The 27,201-nt window shown below is 33.9% G+C and overlaps 3 protein-coding genes across 3 annotated transcripts; 2 read left to right on the top strand and 1 right to left on the bottom strand.

Moving 5' to 3' along the window:
- Positions 1-265: 265 nt before the first annotated feature.
- Positions 266-9,485, bottom strand: LOC128184328 (isobutyryl-CoA dehydrogenase, mitochondrial-like). The gene is made up of 10 exons (XM_052853769.1): positions 9,319-9,485; positions 8,174-8,274; positions 4,610-4,779; positions 3,747-3,933; positions 3,079-3,216; positions 2,695-2,830; positions 2,088-2,185; positions 1,700-1,852; positions 1,294-1,396; positions 266-1,014 (listed from the first exon to the last, which is right to left on the bottom strand). The coding sequence occupies exons 1-10, from the start codon at positions 9,437-9,439 to the stop codon at positions 944-946; spliced, it is 1,278 nt and encodes a 425-aa protein (XP_052709729.1). The 5' UTR covers positions 9,440-9,485; the 3' UTR covers positions 266-943.
- A 254-nt stretch (positions 9,486-9,739) lies between these two features.
- Positions 9,740-20,400, top strand: LOC128184322 (coatomer subunit beta-like). The gene is made up of 24 exons (XM_052853760.1): positions 9,740-9,768; positions 11,030-11,138; positions 11,481-11,710; positions 11,916-12,085; positions 12,582-12,696; positions 12,896-12,988; positions 13,386-13,523; positions 13,784-13,903; positions 14,060-14,167; positions 14,360-14,503; positions 14,765-14,910; positions 15,418-15,514; positions 15,718-15,772; positions 16,039-16,144; positions 16,500-16,620; positions 16,753-16,824; positions 17,083-17,238; positions 17,575-17,664; positions 17,807-17,893; positions 18,141-18,285; positions 18,552-18,671; positions 18,956-19,191; positions 19,558-19,713; positions 20,133-20,400. Exons 2-24 carry the CDS (start codon positions 11,045-11,047, stop codon positions 20,196-20,198), a joined length of 2,865 nt encoding a protein of 954 aa, XP_052709720.1. The 5' UTR covers positions 9,740-9,768; positions 11,030-11,044; the 3' UTR covers positions 20,199-20,400.
- A 974-nt stretch (positions 20,401-21,374) lies between these two features.
- On the top strand, positions 21,375-26,612 carry LOC128182805 (uncharacterized protein DDB_G0271670-like). Its single transcript, XM_052851558.1, has 4 exons — positions 21,375-21,478; positions 23,750-24,006; positions 24,517-25,704; positions 26,128-26,612. The coding sequence occupies exons 2-4, from the start codon at positions 23,808-23,810 to the stop codon at positions 26,340-26,342; spliced, it is 1,602 nt and encodes a 533-aa protein (XP_052707518.1). The 5' UTR covers positions 21,375-21,478; positions 23,750-23,807; the 3' UTR covers positions 26,343-26,612.
- Positions 26,613-27,201: the final 589 nt, after the last annotated feature.

Genomic DNA, 27,201 nt, shown 5'->3' on the forward strand with positions numbered 1-27,201 from the left:
GGCTTAATAATTCTTTTTGAATAATGATTTTTAGAAAATCAGGTCCCGCCGCCACCAACATTTTTTAATCACTCAACTCAGTCCTCAACTCAAATCCTTAAAGAAACAGTGCATGAATTTGAGGTCAAAACTTAGACTTGAGGTTGAGTATTGACTTGAGGAAAGTTGGTGATAATGGGGCCTGAACATATATCTATATTCTTACGATGTCAAAGACATTCTAGACGCTTCAGCAATATTCCTTAATTAAAGAAAAACACAAAAATCAATTTGTTTTACATTTATTCAATATCACAGTCACATATGTATTAAGATGTTTAGCAAAATAAAATATTTTAACTTTCCATTTAGTTACTGTTTGCATTTTCATACTTAATCAGTCAGTAATAAAAATAAAAATGTTTATTAACAAAAAATAACAACTATGAATTGAAGGGACATTAAACAGTGCATAAATAATTTATTACACAGAATTCAAAAATTTCAATAAAAACTTTTTCTAAAACTTCATAGCAGCAATGAGACTAGTGGGAGTAAACAAAAATCTATAAACAAATTTCCAGCGACAAAACATGAACTTTCTTTGAATAAAAAACAACATGTACAACAGTTGTGACTGGGTGAAGAAAAAATACCCAATTTCAAGTACATACATGTACACTTGTAATAATACTGTGAATGGACTTTTATATTAAAAAATAAAGCCATTGAAAATGAACATGTAATAAGTTTTAATAAAGGTACCAGGTATATGCTACTGTTTTGCCAAAAAAAAAGTGTCAAATATCGTGCATGTGGGCTTATTCAAGCATTAATTACCATATTCATAAGTTCCACACTCTAGTTTCTTACAATGTTCCAGTTTGAAAGATATTTAGAAGATAATTTCATTTCAGTAGAAAACCATGTTGGCATAAAAAAACAACAGAATATTAAGACATCATCAAGAGTATTTCCTTTCCCCATCTGTTAATAAATCTCTGGATATCAAAAGTCTCATGATTTCATTTGTTCCTGAAATGAAAAGAAGAACAATTAATTGGCATTACATATTCAGAGTTTGTTATAATCTCTCTCTCTCTCTCTGTCTCTGTCTCTCTCTCTCTCTCTCTCTTCTTTTCCTCTCATGACTCTTGACTAAGATATGTCAATTAATCCAGATCAATTTAGAATAAAAATATCTGCATTGATTGACTAAACAAAGTTATCATAATTCAATAAATACTACATTCAATCTGTATACATATGTGAACAACTTGGAATATTTTTCATATACAATGTACAGTTAGTCACCTTCTAAGATTTGATGGACTCTGATGTCCCGGACGTACTGCTGTACAGCATAGTCTTTGAGGTAGCCATACCCGCCGTGGAGTTGAAGGGCGTCATTACAGATCTACAAAATAAAGTTCAAATATGTATGAAAGAGATATCAATGATGATATGTACTGTAGATTCCTAATTAAATACGATTAATATCTGCGTGAAATCACGAGTAGCATATCTCTAAAATCTCACTTTTATATTTCAGACAGACGCAAGCTAAAGAAAACTTTGATAAAAATTTGGCATTTGCGATTTTATATTCTAGCGTTTTGATGCCAGACTGTTGTATTGCAGAACTAAGTACTCACGAAAAATACGGAAACTACAGTAAATAGGAAAACGGGGCAAAAATGTTCTCAAAATCTGGACCTACTTTAGAGCATTCTTCAGTTGCAAAGTACTTGGCCATGGAGCACAGGGCCACTTTCTCTGACCAGTCCTCATCCAGGGCTCGGGCTGCCATTCTGACAATGTTACGAGAGGTCACTAGTTTGGTAGCCATGTCTGCTAGGGTAAATTGAAGATGCTACAAAGAAAAAGAACCTCTTTGGTTATAGCTTTAAAAAATAGAAATATGGTTATATATACTAAACACCAATTTATTAACTGGCAGGCCTATTAAGTTTGCATTGCCAACATTTATCGTTTTTATCCATATATTAATGTAGCTTATTAACCTTCAATTAAGCCCCCCCCCCCCCCCCCCCCCCAAAAAAAAATAATCAAATAAAAAATCCATGATTTACATGAAATGTAATAACCTGAAAACTATCCAATGTTTTTCCAAACTGTTTTCGAACTTTGAGATGATCCCTTGCGAGTTCAATACTGGATTGTGCTGCTCCTAATGAACAGGAAGCTATTAACAGAAAATAAACTTGTTCAACTTCCTTTTTTTTCTAAACAAAGAGGTACATGTAACATATTTAAAATTCACTATGGATTATTTTGAATGAAAGAGCTGAGCATTATATGGACTTTTATATTCTAAAAGACTGACTTTAAGTCAATCTTTTGGAATCCTACATGTATATAATTTATTGTTTCTTTCACGCTGAAGTACTGAATATATAAATGAATACAGTCAAACTTCGTTATCTTAAACTAGATGGGACTGTTCAAAAACTTCGAGGTATTCCAGTATTCGAAATATCGAGGGTAAAATATTTAAGGAATAAGTGGTTGGGACTTACAAATAAATTTGACATATCCATTGTATGCGAGATATCAGGGTTCAATATATCGAAGTTCAATTAAATGTACATATATTTCAAATTAATGAAAAAATAAAACAGCTTTCCACGAAAAAATTGTTACATGTAGATACACACATGTAGATACACAAATGCATTCTTTTCCTGAACCCACCTATATTAATTCTTCCTCCATTCAGTCCTCTCATGGCAATTTTGAAACCATCCCCCAGCTCCCCTATCAGATTAGAGGCTGGAACTTCACAGTCTTCAAATATAACAGCTCGAGTGGGCTGGGAGTTCCATCCAACCTTCAGACAATTAAAAAAAAAATTGAATACTTTGAAAAAATTCTACAAGAATTTTTTTTTTTAATGAATTTTGTCATTTTAAATTATTTAGGCCTAAGAATTTTGAAAACACATTTTTACTTCACCAAGTATAAAATGAATTTCGAGAAACACCCACTCAAAACACATCATCATAAAGAGTTGTCTCCCTTAAGCAATCTGTTCAGTTTTCACAAAGAGGAATTATTTCTAACATCCAGACACCAAACCTTTTTCTCCTTCTTGCCAAAAGCTAATCCAGGAGACCCCTTTTCCACCAGCATACAGGAGATTCCTTTAGGGCCCTGCTCCCCCGTCCTACACATCACGACGTATACGTCTGTGTCTCCCCCTCCACTGATAAAAGCCTGTCAACAACGTTTAACATTCAGAACATTTTTTGTCCAAAAAAAATTAACCATTCAAATTATGCATACCCGGTAGATAAGATGTACACCATCTTCACTATAGCAAAGAGTCCATGATTGTACGACAGAAGCAGATCTTAGACCCTAGGCTAGCGAATATGGATGTACCCAAGTAATACATGACATGCTCATATACGCAAACATGGATACTCATACATAATTACAAAATAAATCTTTCCTTTCTTAGAGCAAACATTCTAAAATATAATACTCTGGGCAATCATTATTTATTTGTTTTGTCGATTTCATTGCAAGATTTGAAAAGGGGAATAATTCATTTTAAACTCAATTTTTCATTTTTTTTTTTTCAATTTCAAATCTAAAATAAAAAATTCAGTTATTCCTTTTCAATAAAGCAAATAAAAACATAATTAGTGAGACAGAATTGGACCTTATTTAGCAGTGCCTGAGAAAAAAAACCATTTTTTTTTGCCTTTAAATATAATCATATACCAGTATTTTTATCTAACCTTTGATCCGTTCAGTATAAACTTGTCTCCCACTTGTTTGGCGGTGGTGCTGAGGTTTGCGGCGTCACTCCCGTGGTTTGGCTCGGTCAGGCAGTAGGAGGCGAGTTTCTCCATGGTGCTGAGCTGAGGAATCCATTTCTGAGACAGCTCTTTGTTCCCAAACTCATCGATCATCCAGGCACACATGCTATCACAGAATATCAATCTATTTATATACTTTATAAATAACATCATTGAGTTTCTATTGGACAGTGAAGGAGGCATTGATCTACTCTTTACTGGTATGCTAAATTATTCTAACAGATTTAAACTAGCGTTTTTACTGTATGAAAGGTACCTCAATGTTTATAGATGTTAAAAAGTTTAAACAAATGAAGATAACAAGGGAATTTAAAAATATTACAAATATCTAAAGTAATTTTTTTTTTACAAATAAAACGAAATGTAAATCAAATCATGCATGTAACCATAACAGCTATTAGTAAAATGAGTGGGACATTTACATGTATATACTAGCTGATGTAAGATCACAAGAAAAATTGTTTCGTGATACATTTATAATTTTAGTTACTCAAAATGATTAGGACATGAATCAAAAGATTTAGATAGTACATGTGTATCTTCAGTTTGTGGTATATGTAGTACTGTAAATGAATTATATTTGGTGTGTACAATATATGGCAGAAAATTGTTTTTGAGCAAAATAGTATGGATTTGAATTAGCGTATTCCTGAATGTGACTATTCTTGTACATATATGCATAGCATTTAGCGGAAGCCGCATTCCACCACAAACGCTAAAAGAATACACAGCCAAATTAGTATGTTTACAGTAACTTCTGGAAAATGTACTATGATACCTACTTGTGAATGCTTATGTATGCTGTGGTGCTGACACATCCCTGAGATAATGCTTCAAAGATTACTGAGGCATCCTGGCGGTTCAAACCCGTCCCTCCGCTTTCTTCCCTGCAGTATATTGCTCCAAATCCCAGTTCTCCAGCTTTCTTCAAGGTATCAACAGGAAATATTTCCTGAAATGAGAAAATTTTTAATGAATATACATGGTATTTAAGTGTTAAAAAAAAGAATTTAAGAAAAAATGATATGAAAGATTTCTGCCAACTAGAATTTAACATTGCCAGTCAGATCAAAGCTCTCACTTCCACATTAGAGCTAGTAAAAGAATAATTGACACCCAAAAGTCTTTAACTATAACTCTGTTACATATATTCGCCACTCCATAGTTTTGGCCAAAAAACGTAGAAATGATTATTTCTTAATCCATGCATGCACAAAGTATACATATAACAATTAAGTTCATAAATCTAATCAAAGTACTGAAAGTACTGAGAGACGGAGGCATCATTGCGGAGGAGATTAATCTAATAATTCCAAGTATTGAAGTACCAACGGGAGTTGATTTAATCGATTGATATTTATCTTAAAATCAACGATATGTAATTTTGCATGCCAAGTAGTTTCTTATCCGTAATTGAATAACGCATATTTTCATAATATGAATTTTCGGGCTTTTCCGACAATTTTAAGAATTCTGGGAAAACATCATATGAATCATGTTGCGTAATATTTTAAGATAGAATAAATTCCATCAAACTATGTATCAGTAATGTAAATATTTCTGAAAAATTTTATGGATTCAAGCAATATTTAAATATAATAATATTTAATGCTTCATAATGCATTACATCGAATTTATCGATTATTTTCGAGAACAAGGTCTTGTCAGCGGCGATCAGTGGCGTAGCTTCCATTGAAGCGCGGAAGTAGGTGCTTCCACATTGTTTTGTAAAAAAAAAAATCAAGTTCTTAACATATAACTATTTAAAACAATTTCTGATCATTTGAATTTCTATTGATATTTTCATTTTTTTTTAAATTTTGAATGTAAAATAACAATAACGAACTTAATTAATTAATGAGTAGAAACCAAATGAAATAAACTACAATACATGTAAATGTCAGCCCTCAGCGCTAGTGAAATCTGTTTTCGCACCACCTTCAGAAAATATGCGGATATTACGAGGTGTGAGCAATTTTTTTATTACTATTTTAGAGAAGGACGGGGTACTTGTTATATATAAAATTAAATTAATCTCATCATAAATCAGACACTACTTTTTCTTCTTTATCGTTAATGTTATTATGATGATGAAGTAAGATATAGAATTTTACACATTTAAAACCAGGGTTATTTTGATGGAACTCCTTTTTCTGGATACTCAAAATTAAGTGTCTGAAATGCTGAAAACTCGTCAGCTTCCGTGGGCTTCGCCCCTTGGGCCCCCAACAGGGCTTCTCCCTGTCTTAATATGCTTCCATAACAAACAAACCTTAAACCTTAGCTACGCCCCTGGCGATGATCTGTGGTTAGGTCCAAACACAGTTTCACTTCCGGTTTGCCAGAGTAACTGCATAGGAGAGTTGATAAAAATCAACTCCCAAAAATAATAATGGTTTTTTCTTCTTCAAATTTTAAGGTATAGAAGGTGTAGAGTATCAATTAAGAGTTTGCAATACTAAATATAACATATCTATGCTCTTTTATGGAATATGCCACAACAAATTACAAACAAAAAAATATTTTGTAAGTTAGAACTATACCTAATGATTCACAATATATACTAAAATTTATGATACATAATCAATCAAAACTTTTGAACAGTGAACTTTTTTCATATGAAAAAAAATCGTTCATCCTTAAAAACCCCTAATGTTACATGTAGGTAATACGTGCATGATCTTAATCTCGCATAGTTGTTGTTCTTTTTCTTTTGCAGAATGTACGTTTCAATTGTAGAGAGTGATCAAATATATTTCTAAGCGTTTCAAAAAGTTATGGAGATGAAATATTTATATATAAGAAACGCGCTAAAGCTCATTTTGCTTAATTTTGCTCAAAATTACCGTTGATTTAATCATTTCAGGCGGTCCAATAAGTAAATATTGCTAGCTCAGCCTTTTGATCAACAGCTTTGCGCATCAACTGTAAACATTTCATCGTGACTTTCTGCAAGGGATGAAAATATCACGAATTTATACAGATTTTACTTCTGGTGTAAACAAAAGTTTAGAGATATAAATTAAGAATTTCGGAAAAATATTTAACACGCAATTGCAAGTTTTTTTTTTTGCTGTAAAAAGATTCAATCTTTCAGTATATGCACAACTTCTATTCTTTTATCTAACTATATTTAAAAATATCCAAGATCTATTCTTTTATCTAACTATATTTAAAAATATCCAAGATGAAGAGAATTCGCTGTAACATCTCTTTAAAGCTAAATTTTAAATAATATACCGCGGCGGATCTTGTAATACCCCGTACTTCACTTTTAAAAGAAAATATGTACATTCTGTCAAATGTTTTTACACTTTTTTCACGCAAATTCTCTTATCAGCTTGCAAAAACACACTGACTTCCCAACCTACTTTGAAATTGACAGCGCTGGCCAGACAATGCAGGATTAATCAAGCTTCACAGCATGTGGCCTGGGTACTCTACCTGTGCACACACTGAATGTGTGTGTGGAAGGGGGGGGGGGAGTGCGTTAAAGGGTGTAATCTGGATGTTTAATTTATTTGTTTCACTATCCTTATAGTAGGTTTAGTATGCATGCCAAGTAAAACTTAACTAAAATGTGCCATGCTACGATCACGATTGTCTGTACTAAATTGGGGGAATACTAAAGTTCATATAGCAGTGGTTCAACTTGTTGAATAATCATTTTATTGGATCGATGTCGGGGGCGGGAGTGTACTATACATAGAAAGATATATCTCCGCAGGAGATTAATTGATAATGCGCAAGTAATATGCGATACAGACTAAGAACCACGTCGTGTTTATCCATTGAATCTCATGATTATTCAATATTTCGGTCAACACAAGATGGTTCTTGAGGAATCCTCATTATTTGCCGTCACGGACACGAAGCTGTATAAAAAGTATAAATAGCCACTAAACGACTACACACCATTCCTATTCTTAAACTCATGACTCATGGACAAAAATTTTCGAGAGAAATTATGTTTATTGATCGCAATATGTATAGTTCTATTTATTGTAATTGCAAACAAGATATTTATTTCAATAATTATATTGAAATATGAATCCCAAACAAATATTGCAATTTTTGCCGCTAGGTGGTGTCCGTCAAATCCACTATCGACGTCACATGTGAGCTGACCGGTAGCAATAGAGGAGGCTCATAGAGCCTCCGTCTAAAAAGAGAAGAACATTTTAAGTCTGGAAAATGACTTATGTATGAAAAAACAGAAAAAAAATTCTATAATAAATATATTACTTACCGGTACTCCTAATCATGCAGCTTAGGGCTCTGCTAGCTGCTAAAAGTGCAAGCTTTTATTCTTTTGCAGATATAAATTAATTAGTATATTAATTTACCTCTTCATCCCACTTTGCCATGTTTGGGAAAAGCTCATTTTTAGCATAATCAGTAGCAACTTTTTGAATCTGTTTTTGTTCTTCTGTTAATCCCAGTGCAGCTAAAAGGAAATGATTGGTACAGTATTACCAGTGATTAAATGAGTCATTGCATATTCATGAAATCTGGGATGTAGATCGATATGTTCAGAATCTGTGTACAAAATAATATGTCCCATTTGGGCGATTGGTCCCAACCTGTTAGAAGAAGTTAACCTGTCAATCCCTGGGGATGGTGTCTTCCCACTTAGCCAACATTTTGAAAAAATATAGGTAAAATAGAGGTAGATTTGTGTTGGCTAAGTGGATTTCATTTTTAGAGCCGTACTATAGACTTCTGATCACTCAGGTGTGTAAATCAAAATGTTGGCCATGTGGGAATCAAGAATTGTTCTTGTTCATGTGTATTTTAATGGTTTGAGAGAATAAAAAAATTGAAATTGAGAAGCATTTATATTATTGCAGCCATTAATTTACAGAATCAAAAGCCTGAAAATTATATGAGATCTTAATTAATTTATGGACTGTTAGTTGGAAGACATAAAAAATCAAAATGTCCAATCTTAGGTGCAGGTCAACTTTATAGAAATAACGACAACAGAGGATTTTATCTTCATAACTAATGATGTATCAACAATCATACAATGAATCTTATTACATGTGAAGTATACACCATTAAAAATATAAGCACTTTACTGTAGTATTTTGTGTTTTGATAATAATTATCACAATGAGGGGGAATCATACTTATTCACGCCTCATTGCACAGTGCAGGTGGTGAACAGATACCCTAACAATGGAAAGATATTTTTTGCTTAAAAATGTTTAAAAGCTGCAGTGTTAAAACTATCTTTATAATTTGGGTTAAGTTTAATGGTCAAGATATGGTGCAAATATGATTAGCAAGTTAATTGTGATTTTTGTCTATTTCTTACAATAAATGTTTTCTTCAAAAACTGCATATAAATAGTTTTATCAAGCTATTTTGAATAGCTTTATAAAGCTATATAGTTTTTTCAAGCCATATACTGATATTGCTAAATCAAGAGATGGTACTGGACCGTTCAAAACGTGTAACATGTTTACAGTAAACGTTCAAAACGTACGGTTGATGCAGCTCCCATCGACCCATATTTCTCCTATTGTTCGTGTCTGTACCACTGTTGTGGTCCGTGAATTGCATAAAACATGTCTCAATAATCTAGTTGTCCTTCTGAGAGCAGCCATGACTTTCGAGATTTTAGCCTTCTCAACATTGAAGATTGTCCAAAAAAGGGGACATCACTCAGAAATCATGGAAAAGCTCCAGTTTACTTTCAACAAAAACAAACAAAAAACACAGTTGTAAAGACAAATTCTAAAAAGCAAATAATAATTGAACACAGAATTATGAGCTTGCAAAAATATAATACATGTATATCTCTTAATTTTGTTCAATTTGTTATCGGGTTTGACATTTCGTAAAATCTTAACTAATTTTTGTGACGTCATAGCAAGTGGGTCGGCCACGTCAATATAATATAATATTGAAGAAAAAATTGCCGACAACTGAACAAGTAAGCGTTTTGATATAGCCTATGTTCTTTTTAACATTTAAGATAGATGTAATTCGATATCAAGTATCATATTGTTATATATCATACAGATGTGGTACGTAGGATAGGATAAGTATTCTAAGTAAACTGCAATGGTGGCGTTAGGAATTTTGCCCTGTTGCCGGCGAAAAGAGTATCACTGAGTAACTGGTCATAGCATATTCAATTATGTTCAATTTTGTAAAGAATAACGTAATACTTAGAAATAAAATCATACTCTGATTGATTTGATTTGATGGTTTATGAGAACCTCTCTATAGTTTTCGGAATTTATCTGATATCTCTCTCTCTCTCTCTCTCTCTCTCTCTCTCTCTCTCTCTCTCTCTCTCTCTCTCTCTCTCTCTCAAATGCTAAATATCTGGCAATGGTTAAATCCAAACCATCATTATTTTCATCATTAATCACAAATTGTTCATGGCAAGCAAGGAATGGAAATGATGGTAAGTGATGGGGAAAATAGCATCTTTGAAAACTTATTACATGTATATTGTAGTTTTTATTCATCTTGTAGAGCAGCTCATTTTAAGATGGTGTTGTATAATATGATTAAAAGTTAAAAACCTCAATTTCTGAAGAAAAAAACCCCACTATCATTGGTTATAAATTATTTAAAACTAGACTTTCAAAATCACTAAATTTTGCTATCATTCGTCAATGACATCGTTTTGACAATATATTGACATTTATGATTTTTAACTAAATATGTGTTTTCCAATATTTTAATTTAGGACTTGATGTATACACCATTTTTTCAACTATTTAGTTTTGTTTCAAAGGCTTCCCTTAGAAAATAACCCTGTCATTAGTTCAATGCTAGTTTATATTTTGATTTTGTTTAGCAGTTGTTTCCTCATTGCGGAGTACTCTTGTTTAATGAAAGCAGAATTCTGCATTCACCATTTTCTGCGACCATTTTTTAACTGTTAAATTAGCATGATAAGTAGAACATATTTACCTGGTGGAAGTGAAAATGAATCTTTTTATTAAAAAGTACATTTACTCTGATGATATTATGCTTTATTCAGTGATACACTTTAGTACTTTCATCATGTTCATCATTATTATATAATTTGCCTATATATGGTAATATAACATGACAGCCAGAAATCATGAATTACATTTCAGTCTCCTCACAGATTTTTTTGAATCATATATGTCAAATGATATTGAGATGATCATGTCATGATGTGATCTTTAGTGTATGTGTAATACTAATTATAGACAAAAGAGGACAAGATGGCTACTTTGGCAGAACAGCCGTGTTACACCCTGATCAACATCCCCTCTGACGCAGAACCTCCCACAGAACTCCAGCTCCGACAGGATCTAGGTCAGTGTTTGGGAGTTATTTCATCTGTATATGACAGTGATTTTTAAGTTGAGGATTTTCACATTTCATGTTGGGTCTGACTTCTAGACCACATTTCCTATAAAAGAAAATCAGCATTCTTTCCCCTAAATTTGTTTTAAGTTTCCAACAAAATATTAGTAAGAAATAAGACTGAAAATAAATTCTACTTTAAAAGTCAAGCTCACAAGTAAGGTTCAAGTAAAGTCCATCAAGTTCAATGTCATACTGAGCATAATGCTTCAAAATACATTTATGCACTATCTGGTTTCACTTTGCCAGTAGGATAACTTCTTTCAACTTCATCTTGCATCATATTTTTAGAAAAGGGAGACATTAAGACAAAGACTGAGGCCCTGAAGAAGACCATCCAGCAGATTCTGAATGGAGAGAAGCTGCCCACTCTCCTGATGACCATCATCCGATTCGTCATGCCCATCCAAGATCACATGATCAAGAAGCTGCTGCTCATCTTCTGGGAGGTGGTGCCCAAGTACACCCCCGACGGCAAGATGTTGCACGAAATGATTCTTGTGTGCGACGCGTACAGAAAGGTATGGCTTCTACCAATCTCTTAACATAGCAAAAAGAAAAGAGGGAAAATAAATGTTAATCTTCATCTTGTGTTAATGGTTATTTTTCTACAAAGTAAGATTCTGGTAATGGGGTTGAGCTCTGAGTGAAATTACAGTAAAAGGGTCTAAATTTGTTTGAGATCATTTTGTTCTAGTTATTTATTAAAATATTTAAACTTAACAGGATCTGCAGCACCCCAATGAGTTTATCCGGGGCTCCACTCTGCGGTTCCTTTGTAAGCTGAAGGAGGCCGAGCTGTTAGAGCCACTGATGCCCGCCATCAGGCAGTGTCTTGAACACAGACACTCCTATGTTAGACGCAACGCTGTCCTGGCCATCTACACCATCTACAGGTACAGTGTATAAGTGTTTACATCAACATTCACAATCTAAACCATTTACAGGTACAAAAAATAGGACTGCATAGGTTAGGTTGACAAAATTGTGTTCAAAGGTTTATTTCGTTTTTGAGATCACAAATATTGAAGAATTATATAAGGGCCCACTATGCTGTGTTAGTGAACATTCTGTCTGTCCAGCGTCACTTGTCTGAACCATATTTTCTCTTCTCTGTCCAATCTGCCCCATACTTCCCTCAGAGAGTGCCTTTGGTAAAAGGATGTGCATTGGCCTTTAACTGAATTCCTAAGTCAAAGGTTAAGGTCAGAGCAAGATCCTCTGTATACTTTACATCTTAATGTCCTTTATTTAAGCAGGGCCCCTTGAGATGGACACCATCTCAGTCATGTCTAGTTTGCTCTCTAGTTAGAATAAATGTGTATTGGGTCTGTGTGAGAATTATTTCATAATTTCATTTTATTAGTAATGAAATTTGTTTATAATAAACAGAAACCATGACTCCCTGATCCCTGATGCTCCGGAGTTGATTGCCAAGTTCCTGGAGGGAGAACAGGACATGTCCTGCAAGAGAAATGCCTTCATGATGCTGATTCATGCTGATCAGGTAAAAATTCAAGTCACAGCCAGCATGATGCATGTTTTGTGGTAGAAATTCAGTTGGATTAAGAATCACTGTAAAAGTAACATAAAGATCAGCTATTTGTTAAATGTGTTCTACCAAATGGAGAAGCAGAGTAAATTTCTTGTGTACAGTTTGTGTAAAAGATGAAAGAACTTGATTTTTGATATACTTCTTTTTCCAGGAGAGAGCCCTGAACTACCTGAGTAGCTGCATAGACCAGGTCAACTCATTCGGAGACATCCTACAGCTGGTCATTGTGGAGCTGATCTACAAGGTGAGTTATTGTTGATGTGAAAACAAAATGTAGCTTTATAATGATACAAGTACACTTCTGCCTGATTTACCTACTTACAGTTGATTAAACTCAAATTAAATACCAAAAAACTGTCTCTTTGCAATACGTTAGGAAATTTTTACCTTCAGCTATAATTAGAGCAACCTAATTAGAATTAGATGTTCTGTGGATATACATTTACACACTGTACCTTGAAGAAGCAGTAGCAGATTAATTAGATTAGTGTTCCTAAAAATTATTCATGTTCAACATACATGACTGGAGTATATATAAATGTGCTAAAATTTTAACTCTGATTGGTCTCAAGCATGTAGAAATTTTCACCTATAGAAAACATTAGAATCTAAATCTTTATTATTTTTATTTTATTCCTCAGGTATGCCACAACAACCCATCAGAGAGGGCTCGATTTATCCGTTGTATTTACAACCTCCTGAACTCCCAGAGTCCCGCGGTCCGCTATGAGGCAGCTGGTACCCTAGTCACTCTGTCTAGTGCTCCTACCGCAGTCAAGGTACAAACCATATAACCGTCTCCCTACTGCAATTATCAATGTCTGACCATTTTTACAATCATTTTTAGATTGCAGAAAATATATCATTCATAATGATGTCAGCTATTATGTGTATAATAAAAGAGTTAAAAATGCAAGAATGACTTGCCAAATTAAAAACTCAGTACAGATTTACTGCTTTTCTGCAAAATTTTATCTTGTGCTCTAAGACCAAAGTTGTCTTAATGATTGATTGAGTTCCTATTTTTCCTACTTTTTAGGCTGCCGCTAGCTGTTACATAGAGCTGATCATCAAAGAAAGTGACAACAATGTCAAACTGATCGTACTAGACCGTCTGATAGCTCTGAAGGAGGTGCCAGCTCATGAGAAGGTTTTACAGGTAAGAATTCTTTCTGAACTTAAAATTATATTGACAGAGAGTTGCCTAGTTTGCATTTACTCTGGGTTACAATATGAGTCAAATTACTTTAGATTTACACACTTGATATGTCAAGATGATCTGAAAATGAAAAGTGATTATATTGTTCTTTTCCAGGATTTGGTGATGGACATTTTGAGAGTGTTGAGTGCTCCAGATTTAGAAGTGAGGAAAAAGACCTTGACCTTGGCTCTTGACCTTGTCTCCTCCAGAAACATTGAAGAGGTAAGACGTCTTCAGATCTAGATTTAATTTGACAGATGTAGAGAGAATATAATAAAATCAGGTAATATTATGAAATCTTGATGATAAAAAATCACATTAAGAAAACCTCTTGTTTATATGATTCTCCTCTGTATAGAAAGAAGAAAAAAAACTGGTAAGCTTGTATTCAAAAGTTTGCTTTTTTGAACGCAGATGGTATTGGTGTTGAAAAAAGAAGTGGTTAAGACCAACAACGTAGAACATGAGGACACTGGGAAATACCGCCAGCTGCTGGTCCGCACACTGCATCAGTGCTGTATCAAGTTCCAGGACATTGCTGCCACCATCATCCCTGTGGTATGTGTAACGACACTGAAAGAAAATCTTAAGTGTCCTGATAAGAATTGCATTTCCTATAACATGGTTAAAAAAATTTCCATAGGATATATTTTCTACCATGCAAATTCTATTGACATGTGTACATTTTGATAGTTTAAAAAAAAAGGAGTGTTTCTAGTTGGGAGACTCTAGCCCAGAGAGCTACTAAGGTTTTCAACAGGATTGTCGAAATGTTCTATCTTAAAACATTCAATAAATAATTTTTTGTTTGTTTTGCAGCTGATCGAGTTTCTGGGAGACCAGAACGAGCTGGCAGCACTGGACGTGTTGGTGTTTGTGAGGGAGGCCATCCAGAGGTTCGAGTCACTGAGGGGACTCATCATCAGCAAACTGCAGGAAATCTTCCCCTCCATCAAAGCCATGAAGTAAGTCCAGATTGTACTGCACTGGCTGATACGGCCGCCAGAGGCATAGAGCCAAAATATAAATGGTTTTAAGGTCTCCATTTTATACAGCTTTTGGAAATCATTGTAGAGTTCCTTATTCACAATTTATACTTTTTATGGTGCCCTGTATTTCAAAAATGCATGCTTAATCTAAAAACTTAGTGTTTCATGATTTATTGAAAAACGATCACTGTAATCCTTTCTTAGACTTCTTAGTTTAATTCATATAATAACATGCTGTTTACTGTTAACATATTCTGGCGGAATACAGCTTTGCTAAATCAAGTACATCGCTAAATGTCATGCACACATGTAAATTAATAGGAACATTCAGGAATACGCTAAATCAAATCCACGCCAATTTGTTCAAAAACCTCTTTCCGGCAAATATCAATACATTGTACTCGCAAAATATAATACGTCTACAGTATTTTTTGTAGGATGTTAATATACATTGAATTAAATGCACAATTTTTATTTCTGCAGGATCCACAGAGCTGCATTGTGGATTCTAGGAGAATATTGCGAAACCAATGATGACATCCAGAATGTCATGACCATGATCCGACAAGCATTGGGAGAGGTAAGAAAAAGGCTCTCATGTACAAAACTTTTATGAATATGCTGCATGATATTTGTTACATACAGAAGCATATGGAAGTAAATAGTTTTATAAATAGTTCATTGAGATAATAAGTTTTAGGGAAATGCAATGTCAATGTACATTTATAAGGGAATATTTCTTTGCCTTTGATTTTGGACACTGGAGTTTTTGTTGTTTGGTAGATTCCAATTGTGGATGATGAAATAAAGAAAGCTGCTGGAGAAGTGGCTGATGATGGTAAGTGGACTTTGTTTCATCAGTGTAGCAAATGTTCTGGCAATGTACATTGTAAATTGGCTGAGAATTAAACTACAAACAATGTATGCATCTTATATAAGTGTATAAGATTTCAAGATGACAAAAATTTCAACATGAATTTATATTTAAAATTACAGAGCCAAAAATAATTTTTTATGTGATAATTTTTTGAAACAAAATACAAAATGAAGAAGAGATGAAATGATATTTTATACCTGATGATTGATTTTAATTATGAATTACAGAGATGCAGTCCGGTGGACAGGTACAGAAGTTGGTGACAGCTGACGGAACCTATGCCACACAGAGTGCATTTAGTTCTGCCCCATCTTCCGCAAAGAAGGAGGAGAGGTATGGTTTCTTGTTTGATTTTATCCATGAGAGACATAAAGAGAAACAGATTCAACATAATTTGTTGAGAACTTAATTTTCTCATACTTTAGGGCTAAATTGGTCAGTAATCCCAATGATTAGTGAAGTTGAAAAACAAAATTGTTTGCTTTTCGAAATCCCAGAATTTTGAAAAATAAAATCACAGTACATGTTTGAAGTATCTCCTTTGCAATTTAAATAAAAGGAATTAAAAGAAAAAAATATTGGTACAAGTATTTAATCATGAAATCAACACAAGTTTGCTATGTGCTTGTGCATAAGATGTACATGTAAACTGACCATGAGTATTCAAGATTTGTGTCAATCATTGTAGACCACCCATGAGGCAATACATGATGGACGGAGATTTCTTTGTGGGAGCAGCTTTGGCCACCACCCTGACAAAACTGGCCCTCAAATACATCGCTAACACTCCAGATGTCAAGAGGCAAAATGTAAGCCTTGCTTTTAAAAGCTTGATGCTCTATTGTGGGAGAAATTAATTGTATTTTATGAAAAAAGATATTCACAGTTTTTGAAGAGAATTAAAAGAAATAATGTGTATAACTAACTTTTCTGATTAACAGTCTCTGGTGGCTGAATCTATGTTAATCATGGCTGCTATTATTCATCTTGGAAAGTCTGGATTGCCCACAAAGGTAAGACTTTACATGTGTTATGAATTTCTATTTTTAGCTCACAAGCCATTTACCAATACATGTATAAATCAACCCAAAGTTAAGTGCTTCAGAAAAAAAAAATTCAGTAAACTATTAAATCATATACTGCTTATCTCAATTATATAAATATAATTTTTTTAATCACTTAAAATGTCTAGAATGGATTTTAATTTTATGATAAAAACAAAAATAAAGTTCACCTGGGATCTGTAATGCACATACCTTTGTATTCATTAGCCAATCACAGATGATGATGTGGATAGGATTGCGACCTGTCTGAAGGTGCTGGCCGAGAAGACCCCGCTGATGGGCGAGATCTTCAACACTGACTGTAGACAGTCCCTCTCCCTGATGCTGGCAGCCAAGATGGAGGAAGAAAAGGAACTCCAGAGGGTAAAAATTGCCAGCATTTTATCAGTGATACATTTATTTGTTCTTATGAGTATTTTCAACGTCAGGCTTTGTACAGTAATGCGTGTTACAACCTGTCTTTGCTTTAAGAACTTCTTTCTACTTCCTTCCTCCATTCTCATCAGAGGGAACTAGAGAGGCAAAAGAAGCTCTTTCTTAAATGAAGCATTTCTTATAATTACTGAAGATTTATGATATTAGATATACATGTACATTGAAAACAAAAGCTTTTCATGGCTATTAGAGGTGATAGATATAACAGGGAATGAAATGTACATATTGTGTAAAGTGTACATGCTATTTTTTCTACTTTGACAGGCTTCAGAGAAGAGAACTGTCAAGGTTCAAGCTGATGACCCTATATCATTCGCTCAGCTCGTCAACAAAGCAGAAATGGGAGCTACTGAGGTACATATCTCAAACAATAAAGATACTAAAACTGGGGAAAAGGGGGAATCAAATTTCAGGGACTGAAATTGACAAGCAAAATAATTGAAAACATGTTTATTTTTGTTTGCTTCTTTGTCTGTAACAATGTTTTATTTTTCAGAACATGTTTGAACTGACATTGTCTCAAGCTTTAGGAATGTCTGGCAAGAAAGATGGCGATCCTATTGGAGCTTCTAAACTGAACAAGGTAGACATACTTTCATTAAAGCAATATGAGCTGCAATTTTCATGTTGAAATTTTTTTTAAAGAAAATATTTCCATAAAATGTTCAATGAAAGAAAAATCTTTTTTTTTTCAAAATAATTAACTGTATCCCAAAAAAATATATTCTATGAGAAATAAATGATTGATATACTGTGACAATCATGTCAGTTTATTATGTCAAACTGAAAGAAAACAAAATTTTATGGATTGTCTATTGTTTGTTTCCTAGGTAACCCAGCTGACTGGTTTCTCGGATCCTGTGTATTCGGAGGCCTATGTCAATGTGAACCAGTTTGACATCGTGCTGGATATCCTGGTTGTAAACCAGACATCTGACACACTGCAGAACCTGACAGTGGAGCTGGCTACTCTAGGTTAGTGTCTGGTTCAATGTTTGAAATTTTCTACAAATTGAAATTATATGCTGCAAAAATATTTTTTTGGTATTTAAATTGCAATTGTAAGACTATTAAAGCTATCTCCTATTCTCCTAGCAATTCATTTGAACAAATTGAGATTTTACAATGTAATGAATTTTATATATTTCATCTGCTTCTTGTCATTACCTAGCTTTGACAACTTGTAGAAATAAATTAAGCAAAATCTAGTCTTTGCATGAAGGAAATGTGTATTATTCTAGGTGACTTGAAGCTGGTGGAAAAACCCACACCAATGACCATGGCTCCACATGATTTCTGCAATATCAAAGCCAATGTCAAAGTGGCCTCCACAGAAAATGGAATTATATTTGGAAACATAGGTAAAATCATCATGAGCTTTTTTTAAATTTAACCCCTTTGTAAAAAAGGGAAAAGATGAACAAGATAGATATTTTGTTACTTGTTAGAACAATTGTTATTAGAAAGGATTTATTTGAATAATAACAACTTTTCTATGTGATCTTTAAAGAAAATTATGTGCATATATTTATGCTAATTTGACAGAAAAAAGTTATAACTATGTAGGTTAAAGTGTGAACTTTGAAAAAAAAAGAAGACATTTTTGTGAATGTAGTCACAATGTTTTTGTATTCTTTTGCCGCAGTGTACGACATAAGTGGAGCAGGCAGCGATCGTAACTGTGTGGTGCTCAACGACATCCACATCGATATCATGGACTACATAGTGCCTGCCTCCTGCGACGACACCGAGTTCCGACAGATGTGGGCCGAGTTTGAGTGGGAGAACAAGGTGGCTGTCAACACCAATGTCTCGGATCTCGCCGAGTTCCTGCAGCATGTCATCAAGATCACCAACATGAGATGTCTCACTCCTGAAAAGGTATGTTTTGAATTTATTTGTTCATGTAATGAACAGAGAAGAACACTTCCTGTTAAGGAAATAAAAATACAAAGCTTATCTGATGAATACTTATTTTCATGCATCTTTCTTTGAAGGCAAAGATTGATTTGCAAAGACTTTGAATTAAATGAAAGATTCGTTTACTTTGCCAACTGTTAGCAGAGCATTACTCTTTCCAATCATAAGCTTTCAAAAGCTGTAGTTTTCTTATAACTTTTCATTATTTAAGGATTTTGTATTGGAAATATTCACATTTATGAAAAAAGTTCAAGTTTGTATTGCTTTATTAAATTTTTCGATTCTTTCTACTGTAATGAACCTTGTACATGTTTATCATCCTTATAGGCATTGAAGGGAGACTGTGGTTTTATGGCAGCCAACATGTACGCCAAGTCCATCTTTGGGGAGAATGTCCTGGCCAATCTGAGTATAGAGAAGCCTGCCCACCTGTCAAAGGACTCACCTGTGCAGGGTCACATCCGTATTCGGGCCAAAAGCCAGGTAAGCCCAACCCCAAAACTCCTCATGCAATATTTGGACTACTAGAGAAGAACCTTTGACAAAGAACCTTTGACATGTATTGAATGTGTCTGTACAAATGATGACAACAGGTGCCTGTGTATTTGTATTGATACTGATAGTTACCGTAGACTTTTCAATTCAAACTTTGGATGGCAAATGAAAAGTGCAAATGATGATAACTGTTAAAATGAAAGTTGAATGATGGAATTATTTTATTATTATGAAATTATTCATGTATTTGCACTTCATGAGTCTTGGTTTAAATCTTACTATTAATCAATAAAACATACCTACACATGTGTCCTAATCCAATTGAAAGAGACAAATGATTTAAGAATGGCTAATACAAAGCAGCTAATGTATTGTGAACCATGTAATATTTTGTGTTTTTATTGCAGGGCATGGCTTTGAGCATGGGGGACAAGATCAATCTTTCTCAGAAGAGTATTGGCAAAGGACAGTAGGGGATTTGGGATTCTGTGAATCTACTCCATGTAAAGGACTTGACATTGGAAAATTGCATTTTTGATTTTTTGTCAATTATCAATATTTATTATATGATATATTCTGAATAGAAATGGTTTATGTACAAGTGATATAAGTGAATAAATGAATTCAAAGCATAAATTCAACCTTTGTTTTACTATGTGCATTCAAATTTTAAAATGTGGGATAATTAGAAAGACCGCTAATCATTAAGAGGATGTGCTGTTTTTCAAAATATAAAAGGAATTTTTTGTACCATTTATGAACTTTATTCAAAGCATCAATTGAAAAATTACTTGTAACAATAAATGATATAATCTGACACTGAAGTTTTAGATTTGTCAGTGTTTGTGCAATTTGACATGTTGACAAACTATGTAACTATTTTGCACAAGACCCCTATACATTTACTTTCCTTATTTTAAGGGCAATACATGCCCTGTTTTGTTTCATACAGAGGAGAAAGAAAATTCTTTACATTCCCCCCAACAAGATTTAAGCTATCCATGAAAAATTACTTTATCTATGAAAATTGCACTGAATATTGCATTACCCAGTATAAATTATAGTTCAACAAATATGAGTTGTGAGAGGCATCTCTGTGCTTTGATCAACTGACATTTGCCCTGCCGGGGTTATCGGACGAAAAATTAAGAAAATCTGGAGGAATTAAAAAGATATGATGAAGAATGCATCTGCACAGTAAAAATATTAATCAAGCGTTGAAGGTTTCATTTGACGTTGCATCAAAACCATTAATCGCTATCAACCAATCGTGCAACTATTAAAGATGATATCTAAAATAAAGATCAACGTACCTAAAATGATCAATAGAACCCGCAATTTACATTGCGAAGTCCATATTGACTACGCAATAAAAAAAGGACAACAATTTCAGAATTTATTCGTTTTTTTCCATCTAGAATTGACTATTGGACATCCATATAAGCATATTTACCTCACGTATGACTCATTTCAAACATTAAGTCTTAATTACATGCACAAGGCCAAGAGCTTTGTACAGAAAGAAAAAACCAAATCATATTTTTATCTGAAGACCCCCAATAACTGGCTATTGTGCATCACCTGGAGTTGGTCTTTCTCTGAGCCCGGTAACAGCTGTGCTATATTGCCTCAGTATTATTCTCGTGTCCCACCGCTCAATACATGTATGCTCGATTGCTTTATATATTTAGATATATAGTATATGTTTCAGTCGATAACTTGCCTATCATACTAAAAGGACAGACAGCAAATGGTGAGTATGAATGTGTTTATTTCTGTTCATTTAAATATGATTTTATAATAGAAGCTCTCTCTCTCTCTCTCTCTCTCTCTCTCAGTGTTGTGTGTGCATCACATGAAATGATTACTAAAAAATGCGTAATAGAAATTGCAAGATGTTGTATATTTTCTCCATATTTAGATATCATAACTTAAACGTCACAGTGATCACGGAATTTTATCTGAGCATAGCCATTTGCATTAAAAAGCACTCAAAACCTTTACATGTTTTTAAATATCTTTATTGAATGGCATAAACTTTTCGCCGGGTAACTTATTTTCTGATATCAAATAAGGCATTTTTGGACATCACAAATTCATTTTCTGATATTTAGATATGGGGAACAAGTGTACATGTATTTGATTAAAAAAATGATTTTCTGATAAGAAAATCAAGAACCCTTAAGATCATAAAACGATTTTTGATGTCAGGAAATAACGTTAATTTTTTTTATATCTATTTTTAAAAATAAAAAGATCTCTCACATATTTTAATTTTGTGCAAGGCTTCCATTACTAAAACTAGCTCTCCTGCAAATATTTGATGTAAGTTGTCTGCAAACTTTCGATAATGAAGATAGAGAATGGAGACATCCTTCACAAAGTTGTCATGTTTTAAACTGGTAAATTCAAAACTTACAACATGACAGAGTCTTCACATTAGTTGCAAGTATGCAGGAAGCTTAGAGTTAAAGTTTTACTATGCAACTGATGTTTGTTGCAAGTTTGCAACAAACATTTCATTTTCCAAATATGGAAACCCTGCTGCTGATTTGCAGCAAATTTTGCTGCTAACGTGTGGCATACTTAATTAAACAATAAAATGCTTTCTTTGGTGATTCATTCGGGATATGAAGGTAGAGACATTGCAGAAAAAATACATAACCCGCGTTAGATGGTTATGTAATTTTTTTCTGCAATGATCGCTACCTTCATTACCCGAATGAACCATCAAAGAAAGCATTTTATTGTTTATACTAACATCTTTCTTTTAGCCAATTGATAAATTGATTATGAGAAGTAAGTAAAATTTACTAAATTACTGCTAATGTACGTAAGTACGTTAACTAAAAGAAACAGCCAAATCGTCTCCTGTGAGACTTTGAGTCTGACGTCGTCATGATTATTTCGTGCAGTCCGTGATTTTTCCTAGGTAGTTGTAGGTCTCGACCAATCGATAAACTGGGCATGTCAAGTTTGGTCCAGTCACTTTCTTGTCAGTTTCAGCCGCTGTAGATTTCGACCAATCAATAAACGGGGCGTGTAGATTTCAATCTGGCTGTTTCTATAGAGCTATGAATTAACTATAAGTTTCCGTAAGAAATAGAGGGAATAATACTTGGTAGATGTAAATATATTTCATTAATCGTTTGTGGCAATGACATTCATGCATTTTAACAGTAAGTTAAACAGAAAAAAAGATTTTCGTGACCGATAACTATATAGATAATCCAGCCGGATTGTTTAAATTTCACAAGTTATCTCAAAAATACCAAATCAGCGTTCAATACATACCTGTGCCTCTCGGTGGGGGGAGGGGGGTGGGGTGGGATGAGAGCTACAGTTCTGCAGCCACGTTTCCTCAAGACCTAGTGCCTTTAATGTCGGCAAAGTAAAACAATCATGTATTGATATATATGTCAACATATAATATGACAATGTCATAAAACTTTGCTACAATTTAATAAGGTATTTGCCAAAAAAAAAATTGTTGCGGACAACGGGCACCATCAAGGCCATTTACCCCACCCTTGGCAAACATAAGCGCGAAGCGAGAACTATTTTCGGCCAACTATTAGCTACCTATATTTTCGAATATGGCGACAGTAAATAATAGAAATATGAAATGTGCATTATATGTTATCCCGTACAAATGTAAATGTATCTGAGTCATGACTCTCTAATCAACATGAAAGCCCCATCGTGTATCTTCATAATCTGACATCTATCGACTTTCATTGATTTCCCCTTTTCTTTACATTTAATGACAGCGAGATGTTTTAAGTTTTTTTTTATTAGCTCTGGCTATTCAATCAATTTTATGCTCTGTGATTTCCTGCACATATGTTCGCTATAAATTATAGAAAGGCATATTTTTCAGATAAGGTTTGTTTACTTGAATTGTTTTGTGTTTGCCCCACGTATTGATTTTGTTTCTACACAGTATATGTTATATGTTAATGTTATATGTTAATGAAATTTATTATTTTATCTTTACATTTACATTATTTTTACATTTTAACAGGAGTAAGATAAAGTTTCAAGTTAGAAATTAATCAAATGCCAACACCACATTTAACATTATGACGTCACTATACGGTGTCATATTGGCCGTTACCGCCTTCATCAGCCTTGCAATGGCCAATCATTGTGACGTCACAGACACTCTGAATAACCAATGGGTCAACGTGGACCAAATGAAAAATGACCACGACCCAAGGTATCTGTCAGAGACTCAAGTTAGTAGCCAGGAAGACTGCCAGAAAGCGTGTTGTCTAAAGGGTAAGAACTCTCGTTTTAAGGAAACTTTTGGCGTATGATTTTCGTTATTCGAAGACACTAAGGGGGCTCACGTTCATAGAAAAAATAGCAATGCATGGATCGATGGACTGTGTCAGCAAATTCCTAAAATATTTAGAAAATTGTGATTGTTCCTACTGGTTTTTGAAATTGCATTATTGTGCAATCAATCATAGATTTTACACATTATATTCTATTACTTCATATTATGATATATGTAATTAAAAGGCATTTGATTTTATGTCAATTGTAAAAAAGAATTACACGTACTCTTGAATATTTTAATTTTAATATCATAGTAATGGGAAAATGGTAAAAGTAAATCATCATAATGTTGAGGTATTATTCTCAATCAGTTCATGTGTAAATCCTATATTGATGCGTAAGTGAATGATAAGAAAAATATTAGCATAAAAAACCCACATATGTTACTTCATAAAATGAAATTATTTTGAGATAAGATCATGCCTTTTTAAATTATTTTACCTTCAGACGCATGTACCGTGGTGATATATGATGCAAAGATAAATCAATCGAGCACGAACTGCGTCCTTCTGGCATGTTTGTCGGATCAGAAATGTGTATTTGAGGATAAAGACGACAAGGTGGCTTATATCATCGATAAAAACCACGATGACACTGATCAGAATGGGACAACAGCTGCTAAAACTACCGTCACACCGTTACCCAGTGTTACAGACAAACAAGGAAGCGCTGCTTTGCCAGCACCTTCTGCTGTTGCATCACAAACAACAACAACAACAACAACAACAACAACAACAACAACTGCAGCACAGAATGCAAGGCTAATAAAAGCAGGGACTTTGGCGTCATCGTTGACAAATGCATCATCAACAGTTGCTTCGCCTTCATCAAATGGTCACAAAACATCAACGACAACAACACCCTCTCTTTCGTCAAGTGTATTTTTGACAACAACCAAAAGTAGTTTATTAAACTCAACAGATCAAAAGTCGTTGACACCCCCAACAGAATCTGGTTTAGTACAGAAACAAAATGCTTCTAATATCAACGTACAAAACCAAACTGCTTCAGTCAATGTTGATTATCCCAACATTCCAAGCAATGATTCCAATACTGAGGAGGCTGGTCAAGAAACCAATTTAACAATGTCAAAATTGCTGTCCGAGGAGGATATAAGTCGACTCTTAAATATCACAGAGCCTTCCATTGTAGTCAATAATCTCCAAATCAAACCCCCTCCAACAACAACACAACCGTTTGTTAGTTTACTCTCTTCCTCAACTCCATCATCATCATCATCATCATCATCATCAACACCACCACCACCACCACCACCACCACCATCATCATCATCATCATCAAAAACTCCACCACCATCACTAACAACAACAACAACAACATCATCCAAAACTCCACCACCACCGCCCCCCTCATCATCATCATCATCATCATCATCATCATCATCATCACAACCACCATCATTAACATCAACATCATCACCACCACCACCACCATTAACATCATCAACATCATCATCATCACCATCATCAACCATGACAACGACATCAACAATAAAGCTAGCAACAACAATATCGACCATTTCGACGAATCCGTCTGGACTGCAATTAATGAATACATCCACAGATGTGACCAACATGAAATCAAACAATACAAAGCAACATAATATTACGGAAGGTAACTTTTGATCGCTTTGATTTTATATCGATTGCTGTACGGAAAGCAAATTCTTTTCTTCATAATAGTTGTTAAAGACGATGAAAAACAAAGGTGTGTTCATCCAATCTGATTAAAATCAGATCTTTGTAATGCTCCGAAATTCTGATAGCGATATCAGAATTTGTCGGAGCGGATCAAAGATCTGATTTTAATCAGATTGGTGTTCATCTTTCATCTTTTCATCTATAAGTTTATATTCTGTGAAAAAAAAATATTAAATTCATTTCAAAATGATAAGATAAAATAAAAAAAAAAACAACCTAAAACAAAACAAAATAAACCGTTTATTTCTTGAGTGTCTTCAGAAATATTAAAAGATAAATTAAGATTTGTACAAGAAAAACGCACAAAAAGGATTTTATTTGATATGTATGTTTCCAGGTGTTACGAAAAACGTTACGAACAGTCACCTTGACAACGTAGAGGAACAGACGGCTCCATCCTCCGCCGTGGTCGGTGGACTGATAGCCTTAGTGTGTTTTGGATTCTTTTTCGTACTTGCCATTGTTGCCATTTTTGGCAAGAAATTGTTTGAAACTTGGCAACGGAGACATTATTCTCGCATTGATTATCTTGTAAATGGCATGTACAACTGATCGAGGGATATTTATAATAGTTCAAGACATGTTAAAAAAATCGTGAGCAATAATAAACATTGGTTTTTAATCTTCATGTAAACATGTTGTTGCATGGTATTTCGGTTTTTTTTCTCGCACCAAGTGTTAAAAGTATTTACATCTTTTACTGTTTTTTTTGTAGAATTGCATAACTTTATTTTTATTATGACTTTCTCGTGCATCACTGACAATCAAACACAGTTGTTCGACGCTGATCTCCTAAAAGAATATTATTTCGCTAAAATCAAATATTGTTTTGATTGTCACTATAATGCTCATCGCCCTGTTGCATCGCGTGTCTAGGTTATCAATCGACTTCAGTTTTGAAGAGTAGTTTACCTAACAGTCTACAAAATAACTATCTCTTTTTAAAACAACAAGTATGATAAATGAAACTGATAAAACTGAAAGCTTTTAATCACATTTCATAGAATAGTTTTCAAGCGGAAACATTTAACTTTATCGTATTTAAAAAATAGGGATGCCTTATTTTGAAAAAAAAAAGATTTTTTTAAAAGATATCTGTGACAGTCGACAAAATATTCACAGATTGTTTTAAAACATCTCAGACGAAAATAAATACAAAAGCGTTTGCTATACTGTGGAATCATTAAATTTCGTGGGGGCCAATTTTCGTGGATTGCTTAAGGTATTCAATGTATAATGAAGGGATATTGAACAATTTTGAATCATTTTAAATCAATTAAATATGTATTGCTAGATAACAATGAACGTAAAATGAACCAAATTCACATGACTGACATTATATACGAAACCGGTCATTTTGCACTTTAAATTTTTTTTTAAAGAGTTATCTCCCCTTGTCAAAAAAAAGAAA

This window comes from Crassostrea angulata, chromosome 5, assembly GCF_025612915.1.
Source record: "Crassostrea angulata isolate pt1a10 chromosome 5, ASM2561291v2, whole genome shotgun sequence".
Lineage (NCBI taxonomy): Eukaryota > Metazoa > Mollusca > Bivalvia > Ostreida > Ostreidae > Magallana > Magallana angulata.